Source organism: Centruroides sculpturatus, unplaced genomic scaffold, assembly GCF_000671375.1.
Source record: "Centruroides sculpturatus isolate CEXI.00-Female unplaced genomic scaffold, Cexi_2.0 scaffold503, whole genome shotgun sequence".
In the NCBI taxonomy this organism is placed as follows: Eukaryota; Metazoa; Arthropoda; class Arachnida; order Scorpiones; family Buthidae; genus Centruroides; species Centruroides sculpturatus.
Genome location: NW_019384729.1, coordinates 486,136 through 502,133, shown reverse-complemented (window position 1 = coordinate 502,133; position 15,998 = coordinate 486,136). Strand labels below are relative to the sequence as shown.

The following is a 15,998-nucleotide window of genomic DNA, read 5'->3' as shown; positions in this document are numbered from 1 at the left end:
GAAATAATTATAAATTTATATTATATTACTATATTCTTTATTATACTTTAATTTTTTTTTTAATTTTATTGCATCACTTTAAGAAATTTCTATATACGTAATTGCATCCGTTTTAGCACCTATTTAATTAGTTTCAATCACGACAGCAAATCATATGGATGGCTGTTTCTTTTAAACTATTTGATGAAAACGTTACATAAAATTGGAGTTGCATAATCATTCGAAATTATTATTAGACTATATTTTTGACTGGAAATCACTGGATTTGTGCAATTTTAGTTTAATTAATATCGTATAAAACTGACTGCTCGTACAAGTTTGCTTAAAACATGCGACTCAAAAAACCCCAAAATGGCGGTTCAAGAAGTAGGTCACGCGTGTCCTGACCTTCTTACATAGACCGTATACACGCGCGCCATCTATCGTAGGATAAATGTACTATGCCAGAAACCTTCGCGGGTGTGTATTAAAAAACTTTCCAAAGTTTCATGGCAATCGGATAAACGGTGTCGTAATGCATGAAGGACAGATACACACACACATACACACACATTCATTTTTATACATATAGATTACTTTTTATTCTGTGCCAGCAAGATGATTTTATTACGTACATCTGAATAAATTTTCTTTTTAACGAAGTTTTACATTTAAGAAATATTTTTCCAAATCCGAGGAAAAGAAATTTGCAAAAAACCTTTCCTTTTTTAAAAAAAAAATGCATTTCATCTGACGTAAAACTCGTCACGTGACGCAATGTAACATTCGACCGATTCGAATTCGTTCGATTTCGTATCGCCGGCGCCATTTTGAAATAGAAAGTTTTCTGGAAATTGAGAGTTATTTTTCCCTCCATACCTGACATTTTTCGAAAAAGTTGAATTACATAAACCCGAATAACGCAGGCAATGTAAATTTTTTGATTTATAAGCGATCAAAATTGAATAATTGTCCATAGAACATTAAATATAAATGTCTATTTTTAGATTTAAATTTTCATTAATTTAATGGTGATGTCCCTTCAACTTAACTATCAGAATTATTATTACTGTTTTCACAAAGTTTGAACAAAATATAAATAGGAACAATTTATGACATGAGATGATAATAATATTTGGTAGAGGTAAAATGAACGAACAATCATTTCCTAAAATTCATGTCCATTACTACCCAGAAAATATTCTCCCCATTTTTTTACACCCACATTGGGGGTATAAAATTCTCCTGTCATATACAGGGAAATATTGAATTGAATTCAGGAAACACTTTAACATCTGATTTTGATGTTATAGGAATTCATAAAGTCATGATTTTTCATGAAAGTTTACAATATTTTCAGATATTGTGTTTGTTTAACATCAAAGTTATCTCGGTTGAGTTTTTTTCAACCAATTAAATAATTTCTAGCATTTCTCCCAGCTTAATATTTATATTTATGAGCAACTGAATAGACATAACTCCTGCAAAAACTAATTACTGACGTAAATTTACTTCATAATAACACATGTGATATACACTATTGACAATATTACGTATCCACAGTAACTCCGTCAAACAACCATAAAATCGGTACATTGTTGCCACCTCCACCTTAGACGAACTCAAAAATCTCCGACGATATCGCCAAAAGTAGCCAACTATTCTTCCTCTTTTATTATTTAATTAATTCTGGATTTCCATTCTACATTTAAAAATTTTAAATTTAGCGAGTAAAAATTCGTATTTAAGATTAAGGTTTTATTCTAGAATATTTTATTTATTACTGCGATATTGATAATATATTAATTCTCTTCTGGACCGCCCATAAGAACAAATGCACGCGCATAATCCATTCAGTAGGACAGTATTTCCATATTCATATTGAAAGCTAACTTATCGGGTTGCCTTTAAGGTTTTCTGGTCTTACGTTTAGGAATATTACGGCAGTTATTCGCCTAAATAATCCGGTTGCAAAATTCTAAAATATACGAATATACTTAAATTCAAACTTCAATTTTTAATTGATATATTGTATTTATAACACACGTAAAAACAGTTTAAATAAAAACCAACACATTTAATAGAAAAATATTAAAATTTAGTTAACATTTAAGCGAGACATTAACACAATCTCAGATAAGTTCTAATTCAGTTTTATATCTTAAATTTAATACATAAAATTAATAATGATATACAATGTAAAATTGTTATCTTCTTTAGATAATACAGGTATAATTTAACTTGTATTATTTATGATATATAAAATAATTATATTTGATATATTATCACGAAAACAATAACACATTTTTGATAGACAGCATGACACACAAGTGCTGTCATATCAAAAATACCATTTTGGCAAAGGGGCCACAAATGCATAAACAAGTTCAATCATACAAAACAACTATACATATACTATTACAACGCAATTGAAAATACCAGTCTGAGTGATATAACATGAAAAACGAATTTACACAATATAATTCTCATAAGTGACGCAATAATAAAAAAAACACCATATAATCAGGAAAAAATCAAAACACCGAAAAATATATTTACACACGACATTTATTCATTGATTAAATAGCCGACCGGCTTTAATTGCCAGTTGGTGAATTAGAGGTGGGTCCAACAAACGCGACACGTCCCCAAAACGCCTAGACAGTGACACCAACCGTTTGGAGTGCCGACGCGGCTATGATGCCCATTAGTGGGACAAAGGCGGGTTCCTACGGACACGACGTGTTCCCAAAACATTTAGACAGTGACAGTAACCGTTTTGAGGGCCAACGCGGCTGTCATTTAGCCCAAACTCTGCGTGGAGAGAATTTTGCAGCAAATTAAATAAAAAAGATTTATCGACAACACCCTATGAAATTATATTTAAGAAAAGAAACAAAACTCATATACCCATCATTCTAGAAGATGATCAGACGATTATATAGAAAACAATATAAAGAAAATATTAGATTATCACTTTCCAGAAGACAACACAAGTACAGACTTGGAGGTTCACAGAGAAACAAAAATACAAGCTATGCAAAACTCCTTAGACGAATCTGCAAAGCTATTTACATTCCTGGAAGTTTAAAAAGCAATTAATACTTTAGCGAACAAAAAGATTCCAGGACTTGATCAAATAACTGCTGAAATGATCAAAGAAATATATAAAGGAATCTCCATTGTTATAGTTTACTTATATAACGAATGTTTAAGACTGGGATACTTTCTAACAGCGTGGAAAAAGGTGAACGTGAAATTTATATCTAAAACCGTAAACCTCAACAAATCAGAAGAATATAGACCAATATGCTTACTCCCAGTAATGGGAAAAATATTAGATGGACGCATTATTAAAAGAGTTATCTGGCATTAATACAAAAATAAATAAAGAAATGAAAACCAATATGGTTTTAGACAGGGAGTATCAACAATAGACGCAGCATCAAGAGCGAAAGAATTTGTTAATACAGCATGGGGGAAAGGAAAACATGTCATCTTAATAAAAATAGATTTTCAAAAGGCATTTGACCACATGTGGTGGCCAGGAATAATGAAACATATAAATGAAATTAAGTGTCCAAAAAACATCAAAGATATTTTTCAAGATTATTTGACTAATCGACAAGTAGGATTCTACTCCAAGAGCACAACTATCATCAAATAAATAAATAGAGGATGCCCACAAGAGTCTAGAAGTGGGCCAGGACTATGGAATTTAGAAATGGACAGTTTACTAAACAAAATTCCAGACACCGACGACAGTAGAATCCAAGCATTCGCGGATGACGCACTTCTCATGATATCAAACCAAAACTGTCATAGACTTAGAGACGAAGCAAGTAAGATACTTAAAGAAATTTATGAATGGAGTATTAATTATAAACAACCTATCAACTTTAACAAATGCGGGGCGGTAGTATGTACCCGAAAAAATAAACGAAATCAACTGAAGAAACCCATAGGAATAAAAATTGGTGGTAAAAATATAAAAAAAAATGTTCCTTATATAATACCTTGGAATATATTTTGACAGACAAATGAATTGCAAAATACACATAGAAGAAACATACAAAAAGTGATAGAACGTGCAAACTTATTAGAACATACTGTATAATTAAAAATACTTGGGATATGAGTTCGAAAAACACAAGACTGATCTACAAAGAGGCTATCCAGCCGGCAGCATTCATAGCAAAATATCTCATCTAGGAAAGGAATCTAATAAAAGAAAACTTACAAAGAAAAACCAAAGAAGAAATTAACAGAAATTAACAAAGGAAAACTTCCAAACGACATAAAGATGATAGAAGCCATTATAGAAAATGAAACAGAAAATATAGACAAATCAAAAACACTGAGTGACCCAGCAGAAATAGAACCATATAGAGTTCATATGGATGACCAAGAAAATACCACGAAACAAAAGAGTTTTAAAATAATACTGACGGTTCGAAAACACCATCAGATGTAGGTAGCGGAATAATCATCATAGATGAAAACAATAGAACTCAATACCAGGCTTCTATGAAGATTGCAAACTATTGCACTACGATGCAAGCAGAAATGTATGCGGTTTATAAAGCTCTCACATACATCAATAAAAGGAACAATCGTCCAAGCAAACAATTGAATATTTACACTGACAGTAGAGCAACACTACATATCCTGGAAAACAAGAATAGAAAAAACAGGCTCACACATGAACTCATCAACATCTCCGAAGAAGTTAGCGAAAAAATTAAAATCACTTACAACTGGGTTCCAGGACATACAGGACATCAATGGAACGAAAAAGCCGACAAACTGGCTAAGGGAGCTGCCAGTATCAACATTCCAATAGCCTACAAAAGAATACCAATAACACAAATAAAAAAGAATATAAAAAACATTACAGAAGAACTATGGCAAGAAGAGTGGAATACGTCCTCTACAGGAAGACATTGCCACAAATTTTTTTCCAAAGATAAAAGACAGATTTCAAAATAAACACTTTAAGCTATCATTTGGTGTGACTCAATGTCTAACGGCACACGGAAACTTTAAGTCTTAACTTACTTGTACCAACAACCAATATTGTGAAGTGGATACCAGCCATGAAGACAATGTATTTCACTACCTATTTGAGTGCCCCAAATTCAACAAAGAAAGAGACAACTTTATACAAAAGTGCCTCATGGCGGGCTTCAATTTGCCACCTAAAGACATGGACCTTGTGAACAACAAAACTTTATTCACCGCATTAGAGAAGTACATCAACGATACGAAAATTCTCATTGAAATAAACTACACAAGAAAACCACGATAGAGAAAAAAGCGATGAAAGTGAAATTGAAGAAGAAAGGGACGAAGAAAGAGAAGAAAGTGACGACACCGAAAATACATCCGACCGAAACGACGAATGAACTTTACTCACTGTGATAATGCTCAAGTGCAGCATTAAACATAGGAATCATTGATATTTGTTATCTAACTATAGAAATAATTCACAGCTATAACATAAAAAAACTTATTGTAATCCAAATTAATTAAATCCACGAGATGCGGACAATATATTTGGAATATTATAAATACGTATTATATTAACTTATTCTGTATACTATTTATAACTATGTTTAAAAATTTTTTAAATTAGAAACAAAACCTAAAAATTAGTCATGCAAGTTTCATTTGTAATTTTATAATGATTATATATTATTTAAAGATAATTCGTTTCACGTCATATGACAGAAAGCCAATGATAGTTGGAAAAGAAAGATTGCACTAGGCAACAACACGTGGTTGCAATACGTGTTGATGAAATTACGGTTCAAAGTCAAAAATTACTTATTACAGCTGATAGAGAGAGAAGTTAGAATGAAAGTTGTTTTTCTGTCATATAAAATAAGGTGTGAAAGTTAATTGTTTCATAAAACAGGTAAGAAATAAATCATATTAAATAATTATTTATGAATTATAAATTTAAAATTCATATAACAGTAAAAATATAAGCATCTACTTATAAATCTAAAATGTAAATACTGTAAATATAGATATTAAAAATCGTATTGCTATAATTTCATTTTAAAAATGTTTTATCTTTCAACATAAATAAAATTATAACGGGTGAAACGAATTATTTTAAATTTGCTTTTAACAATACTTAATTCTTTTTAATACTAAGAAATGTTGATTGAAGTACAGTAGAGCGTCGTTTATCCGAATCAATTGGGAATTTGATAACTTATTTTTCGGATAACCGATTATGTACGAAAAAATACATTAACCTATCCCATCCTGAAATTTTTCTCCGTTGCGTGTCGCTTTGCGTTGAATTTTCGTCGATGTTAAGCCTAACGTAAACTTTTTAAAATAATAATCGTGGCTATTGTATCGTTAAAAATTATTTCTTTATTTTGTACAAACAAAATAAATATATTGAAAAATATAAAAACAATAAAAAGTTATACTTCAGAAGTTAATTTAGTATCAAAAACGTAAAATATTTGAGTAGCGCAAGACGTAGCCAAAGATTGCAGCGCCACAGCACTAGCGAAAATTTAAATTTGCCAACTGGAATTCTTTCGGATAACCGACTTTCGGATAAACGACGCTCTACTGTATTNACTTTTAAAATGTTAATGTAAAATGTCATATTATTTATGCAAAACATATCGGTACCAATAACGAAATGATATTAATTTTGTCAGACGTCTTTACTAATGTCCCTGTTGGGAGAGATTCCAATTACTTCCGGTATAGTGTCCGTGAAAGGAAAGATCGCTTACGCTTCTCAAGAAGCTTGGGTGTTCAACGCAACTATCAGAGAAAACATCTTGTTTGGAGAAAAATATCAAGAAGAGAAATATAGAAAAATTTTGCATATAACGGCTCTAGAAAAGGTAAAATGATTTTTACTCTTAAAAGCTATACTTTCGATTTGTTACAGTCGATCCTCCTGTAACACTGTTGATTATTCCGTTTTATATGAATTCCATGTTGTACGAGTCACTTAGATTTTACAAATACGTGAGCCATTTACAAACTGGCACACGTATTTGTAAAATCTAAGTGACTCGTACAACATGGAATTCATATAAAACAGTATAATCAACAGTGTTATGGGGGGTCGACTGTATTTTTCAATTAGAAAAATTGCCAAATTATTTGATATAGCATTCCGTTTAAAAATTTTAACTAACTAAATTAATAGATAAATAAACGAAGTTTCTAGATGATATAAACCGAAATATTTTCTTTCATTTAGTACTGAAAATTAATAACAGAGTTAAGTTTTAGAAAGATGAAGGTTAAAAAATTCGAAAACAAAGAAAATGTACTGGAAACAGAAGATTCCATGATACAAAAGGAAACTTCCACATCTCTATTGGAAATTTGTGCAACACAAATGGAAGCAATCGCAAATGATTTCGAAACAAATTTGGTAAGGTTAACTTTATTATTATTATTAGCAATATAGATTTTGTTAAAACTTGTTTGAGGATGCTATTCCTATATTCCTAAAGAAGTGTTAAGAGAATCTTAACGTGGTTCTAGGCAAAAGGAAGATTCTAGTAGAACAGTTTCTATAGTATTCTCAATGAGCTGCTGATTACATGCAAATCGACATTCAGAAGAACCTTCCAAAACTGAATTTAAACAATTAGCTGTGAATACTGTAAGATTACTAAGGAAACGAAGGAGAGATGAAAAATGAAATATTAATATTTATAATAATAAAAGTTTAAATGTTAACTTAAACTAAAAATATGATATGTTTATTAATTTTATATAGTAATATGATGATAATAAAATAAATATATTTATTGTATTTATTCTGATAAAGGATTAACTAATGATAATATTCTACAAATCAACGATACAGTGTTTCTGAAACTAGAGTCCGCAGACTAAGTTTGTTGGTCTGAAATTTTCAAAAGATATCCAGAATATGAATATATTTTCCTAAAAATATGATGACAGTATACAACGAGTTTCATTAAAAAATATTACTTATTTTTGATACGATTGATATGCACACAAGCCGTATTCAAGCGTACCACTCTTTCTTGTCTTCTGCGATCCATCTAACGAGTAAGATCATCTATCCAAGTTCAACTTGTAGGCTATACGCAAAAACAATCAGTAAGATAAAAGATAGTTTTCAATTTAACCCAGTTTTGTTTCTCAAGGACGAAACAACGGATGATATGAAACGATTTTGAATATTTTATTAGCCACAACTAACAGGCAAATCGGCGGAAGCAATACTCTTAAAGACATACAAGCTGCAAAAAATGTGAAGCTGTCCATGTAATGCAGCATTTAATGAGGAGTGCTTAAAGCTGTGGGAAAATGGCATTAAATACTGTCCTGTCCTAACAGACCAAACACCTTATATGCTCTCAGCTTTCGGGAATTTAAAATTAATATTTATCAACTTAAATTACATTTCATGCATAGTACACGCCCTTCATTTGGTGTGTAAATCAGAATGTCTTAAATCAAAACATGTTTATTTCAGAAATGAAAAAATTTTTTAATGAAAACATTATCAAGAATCGCTGTGTACCATGAAATAACACAATTTCCCCTATCACCTGATCCGAACATCACAAGGTGAGAAACATGGATGAGGGCTGATTTATTACGAAAATTTTGGGAAAATAACTTACTCTGAATGTAGAAGATTCTGATTCTACTGCAGTTGGTCAAATTATTAAGAACGTAGTTTTCGGGAAGACTGTATGCTGTATATTGACACAAATTCGTTGTTGATGCAATCACCGAATTAGAAAGGAAACATCTTCAAAAAGAAAAGCAGTGGAAACTGTTTTTCTTTAGTATGAGAAAAGTTAGGTGAATTTGCCAAGCAAAAACTTTTTGCTAAGAATTCAGAATTAATTAAAGACGGTCGTAAAACGCAACGATTTAGAATTTCGTGTTAAGATTAAGTACAGTATCTGCCGCTAACATACGTGGACGTTGGACAATCTTTTTTACATAAAGATATTCTTTTATGTAAACTCAGATAATATACATTTGAAAATTTGGAAACTTTTTTTAGCAGTGTAAAATGCAATCTTTAGTCACAAGACTAGTTTTTATAGGCCTATAGTTTTTTGTTGAGGAAAAAGCATTTCCATTCATACGCTTGCTTTGTTATTGCGTAAATCCAGCCCTGTATGTTCCTTATGTTTTGGTTTGCTTAAAATATATTTTGTTTGTCTCCTTAGATTTTTTCAGGTAATTTAAATTTATTTATTTTAATGAATTAATTCGAACAGATGGAGAATATATTGAAGTCTGTCTCGTGTCAAAGCTTAGATTTAACGAATGAAAATCTTCCAAAGTCAGGTAAACTTTATAATCGTATTAACAATGTGTTAGATTCTTTATCACTTATGCAAAATATATTTTTATGTACAGTCGACCCCTCTATAACACTGTCGATTATTCCGTTTTATATGAATTCCATGCTGTACGAGTCACTTAGATTTTACAAATACCTGTGCCGGGCTGTGAACGGCTCACGTATTTGTAAAATCTAAGTGACTCGTACAGCATGGAATTCATATAAAACGGAATAATCGACAGTGTTATAGGGGGTCGACTGTATATCACATTGCTATAGTTATAACATTTTGTTAAATGAAATTATATATAATTACTTCAGTAACGATGTTTTAAAATTTTCTTTTAAATTCAGTTGTAGTTAAAAACTTTAAAAGTCAAATAAAAAATCAATATTATGTGTTTACTGATGAACAGAAGTTAAAATTCAGAGAATATAAACTTAATTATTAAAAACTAAAAAAAATTAATTTAGTATAATTATATTTATTTATAATTTTAAGTATTATATTTTAATATTAGAGAGGAAACAAATTGATAGTGAAGATGGAGAGATAGAAAATGAGGAAAAGATTTCGAAGAATGGAGAATGTTCGATTACATTATCCAAACCAGGCATTTCTCGAATTAATGATTTTATTATCGTATCAGTCTTGTTTGTTGTTTTTTGCACAATAGCAACAATTAAAATATTTTCAGAAACGACCTATCATGAAGGTATAAAACATTTATTAAAGATGTGTTCATAATATAAATATAAGGTGTAGCCTAGAAATAATAGGGAAAAGTTACAAAATGTTATTATTTTGGTTATTAATTGATAATTATTTTCATGACAGATTTCAAAATTCTCAAATAAACAGAGGTTAAAGTTGTGGAAAACTAGGTAATGTCACTCACTTAAGGGAGAACTGATAGAACATACTTAAATTTAAAGAAATATTTATTAAAGAAAGATAACATTAAAGTATAGTGAACAATTTGTTGCAATGTATTGTAAATAATAAAATATTTTATTATTTAATGTAGAATACTACATATTAAATGATAATATTCGACATAGTAGGGTAATGACACTTGTTTCGACTCGTGATTTTAGTACAACAGTATTCACATTTGTAGCTATTTGTGTTGTCCACACCATTGCAATCGTTATAAAATCAATCTCTACACATTATGCATCAGAAACAAATTTCATTGTTATTTCCAAATTCTCTACAAATACTGTTACAGCATATTTCTTCTTCCATATCTCCTTCCAAGGAAACAAATTATCTAAGTCTTCACCACCAAACTGCGGTATATCAGTCTTTTGAGTTGTTATTTAATAATTTCTTTGTCGTCAAAAATAAACTTAAGTATAACAAAGAATTTAGTATGACGGAAACTCTTCTTGAAACTAAATTCAGATGATTCGTAGTTGGCGTAACACACACACGCACACGCACACACACACACACAAAATTACGAATGCAGAGCTAAATATATGCAGTTTATATACATAATATTTAGAATTAACAATTTAAAAATAACGGTGTACTTGCTTTCAGATGAAATATTGTATTTAGTTTTTTAAAAATTAACGTAAAAATAGGACTACAACGAAATACGAACATTGATTCTGAAAGCGGTCATTTTTTTTTTTACTGGGAACATAGCTTTGATAGGTAACAATATCACGCGTTTGCAATTTATTCTCTTTCGCGATACCTGGAGTGAGCGGAATTACCAATCATTACACTACTTTTCCTTAATAATTCTGTGATGATAACTGTAGATATATGTACTGACTTAAAGGAAGTATTTTGTACAATTGTAATTATATTCTGTTATGATTTATGCGTATAAATAATGTGTTCTATATATTCATACCTTTTATCTGCATACATTATATTCTGCTAATAAAATTTCTGTACTAAAATTGAAATCTTTAATTATCCTATTACTGTACAATCAGTTCTAAAAGTTTGAGGTTGTGAAATGAAAAATTCTTGTATTAAACATCCCAAATTTCATTTTATAACCAATAAGGTTTCAAATTATTGAACTATTTTNGTTTCTGAAAATATTTTAATTGTTGCTATTGTGCAAAAAACAACAAACAAGACTGATACGATAATAAAATCATTAATTCGAGAAATGCCTGGTTTGGATAATGTAATCGAACATTCTCCATTCTTCGAAATCTTTTCCTCATTTTCTATCTCTCCATCTTCACTATCAATTTGTTTCCTCTCTAATATTAAAATATAATACTTAAAATTATAAATAAATATAATTATACTAAATTAATTTTTTTTAGTTTTTAATAATTAAGTTTATATTCTCTGAATTTTAACTTCTGTTCATCAGTAAACACATAATATTGATTTTTTATTTGACTTTTAAAGTTTTTAACTACAACTGAATTTAAAAGAAAATTTTAAAACATCGTTACTGAAGTAATTATATATAATTTCATTTAACAAAATGTTATAACTATAGCAATGTGATATACAGTCGACCCCCTATAACACTGTCGATTATTCCGTTTTATATGAATTCCATGCTGTACGAGTCACTTAGATTTTACAAATACCTGTGCCGGGCTGTGAACGGCTCACGTATTTGTAAAATCTAAGTGACTCGTACAGCATGGAATTCATATAAAACGGAATAATCGACAGTGTTATAGGGGGTCGACTGTATATCACATTGCTATAGTTATAACATTTTGTTAAATGAAATTATATATAATTACTTCAGTAACGATGTTTTAAAATTTTCTTTTAAATTCAGTTGTAGTTAAAAACTTTAAAAGTCAAATAAAAAATCAATATTATGTGTTTACTGATGAACAGAAGTTAAAATTCAGAGAATATAAACTTAATTATTAAAAACTAAAAAAAATTAATTTAGTATAATTATATTTATTTATAATTTTAAGTATTATATTTTAATATTAGAGAGGAAACAAATTGATAGTGAAGATGGAGAGATAGAAAATGAGGAAAAGATTTCGAAGAATGGAGAATGTTCGATTACATTATCCAAACCAGGCATTTCTCGAATTAATGATTTTATTATCGTATCAGTCTTGTTTGTTGTTTTTTGCACAATAGCAACAATTAAAATATTTTCAGAAACGACCTATCATGAAGGTATAAAACATTTATTAAAGATGTGTTCATAATATAAATATAAGGTGTAGCCTAGAAATAATAGGGAAAAGTTACAAAATGTTATTATTTTGGTTATTAATTGATAATTATTTTCATGACAGATTTCAAAATTCTCAAATAAACAGAGGTTAAAGTTGTGGAAAACTAGGTAATGTCACTCACTTAAGGGAGAACTGATAGAACATACTTAAATTTAAAGAAATATTTATTAAAGAAAGATAACATTAAAGTATAGTGAACAATTTGTTGCAATGTATTGTAAATAATAAAATATTTTATTATTTAATGTAGAATACTACATATTAAATGATAATATTCGACATAGTAGGGTAATGACACTTGTTTCGACTCGTGATTTTAGTACAACAGTATTCACATTTGTAGCTATTTGTGTTGTCCACACCATTGCAATCGTTATAAAATCAATCTCTACACATTATGCATCAGAAACAAATTTCATTGTTATTTCCAAATTCTCTACAAATACTGTTACAGCATATTTCTTCTTCCATATCTCCTTCCAAGGAAACAAATTATCTAAGTCTTCACCACCAAACTGCGGTATATCAGTCTTTTGAGTTGTTATTTAATAATTTCTTTGTCGTCAAAAATAAACTTAAGTATAACAAAGAATTTAGTATGACGGAAACTCTTCTTGAAACTAAATTCAGATGATTCGTAGTTGGCGTAACACACACACGCACACGCACACACACACACACAAAATTACGAATGCAGAGCTAAATATATGCAGTTTATATACATAATATTTAGAATTAACAATTTAAAAATAACGGTGTACTTGCTTTCAGATGAAATATTGTATTTAGTTTTTTAAAAATTAACGTAAAAATAGGACTACAACGAAATACGAACATTGATTCTGAAAGCGGTCATTTTTTTTTTACTGGGAACATAGCTTTGATAGGTAACAATATCACGCGTTTGCAATTTATTCTCTTTCGCGATACCTGGAGTGAGCGGAATTACCAATCATTACACTACTTTTCCTTAATAATTCTGTGATGATAACTGTAGATATATGTACTGACTTAAAGGAAGTATTTTGTACAATTGTAATTATATTCTGTTATGATTTATGCGTATAAATAATGTGTTCTATATATTCATACCTTTTATCTACATACATTATATTCTGCTAATAAAATTTCTGTACTAAAATTGAAATCTTTAATTATCCTATTACTGTACAATCAGTTCTAAAAGTTTGAGGTTGTGAAATGAAAAATTCTTGTATTAAACATCCCAAATTTCATTTTATAACCAATAAGGTTTCAAATTATTGAACTATTTTTAATATAATTACAAGAAAATTAAAAAAAAATAATAATAATAAAATAAATTCTTTACATTAAAAAAGAAAATTGTTACTTTACGATAAACAGTGATTTAAAAATAAACGTATTCCTTTAATAAAACACAAAACAAAAATTTTCTTGCAACGATAAATACAATTATTATTTCCTTTTATAAATGAAAAATAACGTTTATTATATTTTGTAAATACTGAATCGATAATAGATTACTGATAGATTAGTAATGACCTATTGTAATTCACCTGTCTTGTGTTTCATCTTCACTAGTTGGTATGATTTCACATTACATTCTAATGTAGTTCTTTCTAGCTCTGTTTTATGGTTTTCTTGCTTTAATTTTATCTGTATTATGCATATTAGATAGTTGTGTACAATATCTCATTTTTCATGAATTTGATGAAAAACGAAATAATTACATCTTTTTCAGTTTGTCCTCACTAACTTCGTACTTTTGATAAAATATAAATAGTGAAATGTAGAAATTTTTAGGATTTATGTGATTATAATTAAAATTTAATTATTCTTATAAATATATCAAATATTTCAGAAACAATTGGACAATCTTCCTTCAACCTAAATATAATTGACATCCTGTTACTACTAGCGATTGCTATCGCTTCTTGTTTTGGATTTTTAATATATTATAATGGATATATAAGTGGTAAGATTTTAAAACTTTCTATATTAACGCATACATTATTATCATTTTTATTATTCTATTTTTATATTATTATTTAGACAGGGATCCTCTGAAAAAAAAACAAGTAAGTTAAAAAAGAAATATGGAGAAATCAATTCGTTTGAGCGTCATAATCTTTCGTATGACAGTTCTTACGGCATTCCTTTCGAAAACTATGTTAATAATTTAAAAGTATCGAAGAATAGTGGGAAAATTCTTTAAGAAATGAAATATCTTTATTAGAACAAATATTTACCATTAAAAGAATTTCTAGTCAAAAGCAATTTATACTGGTAACTGGAAAACCATTTTTTGGTAAAACAACATTGGTTAGAAGATTGGCATACGATTGGTCTACAAGAAAGAGTCTTCATCACTTGTCACGATACGACATATTAATTGTCATTCAGTTACGAGAATTAGGGAACAGAACGATTACTGAGGCCATTACAGAAACCATTTTAGGAACTAGAGATGAAAATTCAATTAACGCCATCGTGAAATCGAAATTAAACTTTCTCATTCTGTTAGATGAATACGATAACATGGTTAAGAAGCAATTGTTCTTAGATTTTCTACGGTCATCAATAAATAATCCTTCACCGAAAATGACGGTCGTCTTAACAAGTAACGAAAAGGTTTCAAAAACAATCAGAATTAAATTAGATTGGCATTTTTCTTTGATTGGTTTGAAGCAAGAAGATCAGATAAGTTACGTGGAATAAGTGTTTGCTGACGATGTGGAGAAAGGGAAAAGGATGAAAGAAATATATAACTTGGTCTTTCTGGAAGATTTAACAATATGCCCACAAATGATGAATATTTTATGCAGTATTCATAAACACGAGGAAGAATTTAATGTAACAATAACGACTTTATATATCAAAATAATTGAAATGCAAATTCATAGATATTGGTCAAAATACGGTTATAATTATTTGCCGAAAGAAATCACCATTCATGGAAAGCGAGAAACTGTTATTGCGATTGGGGAAAATAATATTCGAAAATCTAATTAACGATAAACATTTTGTTCTCGAAAAAGATTTTAAAAAAGAATTTTCCAACGAACATGAATTTGAAATTATTTCACAGTTAAATATCGTTCCTGTCACAAATTTTGGAGACGATATAGTAATTTCTACTTTTCATCAGATGTTGATCGAATTTTTTGCGGCCTTCTATGTATTTAATTTAGAACAGGGGTGTCCAACCTTTTCGTTACTCTGGGCCGCATTGGAAGAAGTCATGGAGTTTTGGGCCACAAGTATACATAATATATAGGGGAGATCGGGGCAAGATCGGCATGTTAAGCTTTACTTAAATTTTGTGTAATAAATACTGCTGTAAACTGAAAAAAAAGCTTTGCATATTGTCTATTGGAATGTTACCTTACTATAGAACTGGTTAAAATCAGTTTGGAAATAAAAATAATTAAAATAATTACAACTTTACAAGAAGAGAGAAATTGACGAAGTTGCCCCGGGTATAGGGGCAAGATCGGCAACT

At 29.4% G+C, this 15,998-nt stretch overlaps 1 protein-coding gene across 1 annotated transcript; it reads left to right on the top strand.

The window, feature by feature from the left end:
- Positions 1 to 5,882: 5,882 nt before the first annotated feature.
- LOC111628174 lies at positions 5,883 to 15,257 on the top strand. The gene is made up of 6 exons (XM_023371916.1): positions 5,883 to 5,896; positions 7,245 to 7,402; positions 9,246 to 9,315; positions 9,835 to 10,029; positions 14,358 to 14,471; positions 14,549 to 15,257. Exons 2-6 carry the CDS (start codon positions 7,262 to 7,264, stop codon positions 14,581 to 14,583), a joined length of 555 nt encoding a protein of 184 aa, XP_023227684.1. The 5' UTR covers positions 5,883 to 5,896; positions 7,245 to 7,261; the 3' UTR covers positions 14,584 to 15,257.
- Positions 15,258 to 15,998: the final 741 nt, after the last annotated feature.

Coding starts and splice junctions, on each gene's coding strand:
- LOC111628174 (XM_023371916.1), top strand. CDS start 7,262: ATGAAGGTTAAAAAATTCGAAAACAAAGAAAATGTACTGGAAACAGAA. Junction 9,316..9,834: donor TGAAAATCTTCCAAAGTCAG/GTAAACTTTATA, acceptor TTTTAATATTAG/AGAGGAAACAAATTGATAGT. Junction 14,472..14,548: donor TTATAATGGATATATAAGTG/GTAAGATTTTAA, acceptor ATTATTATTTAG/ACAGGGATCCTCTGAAAAAA.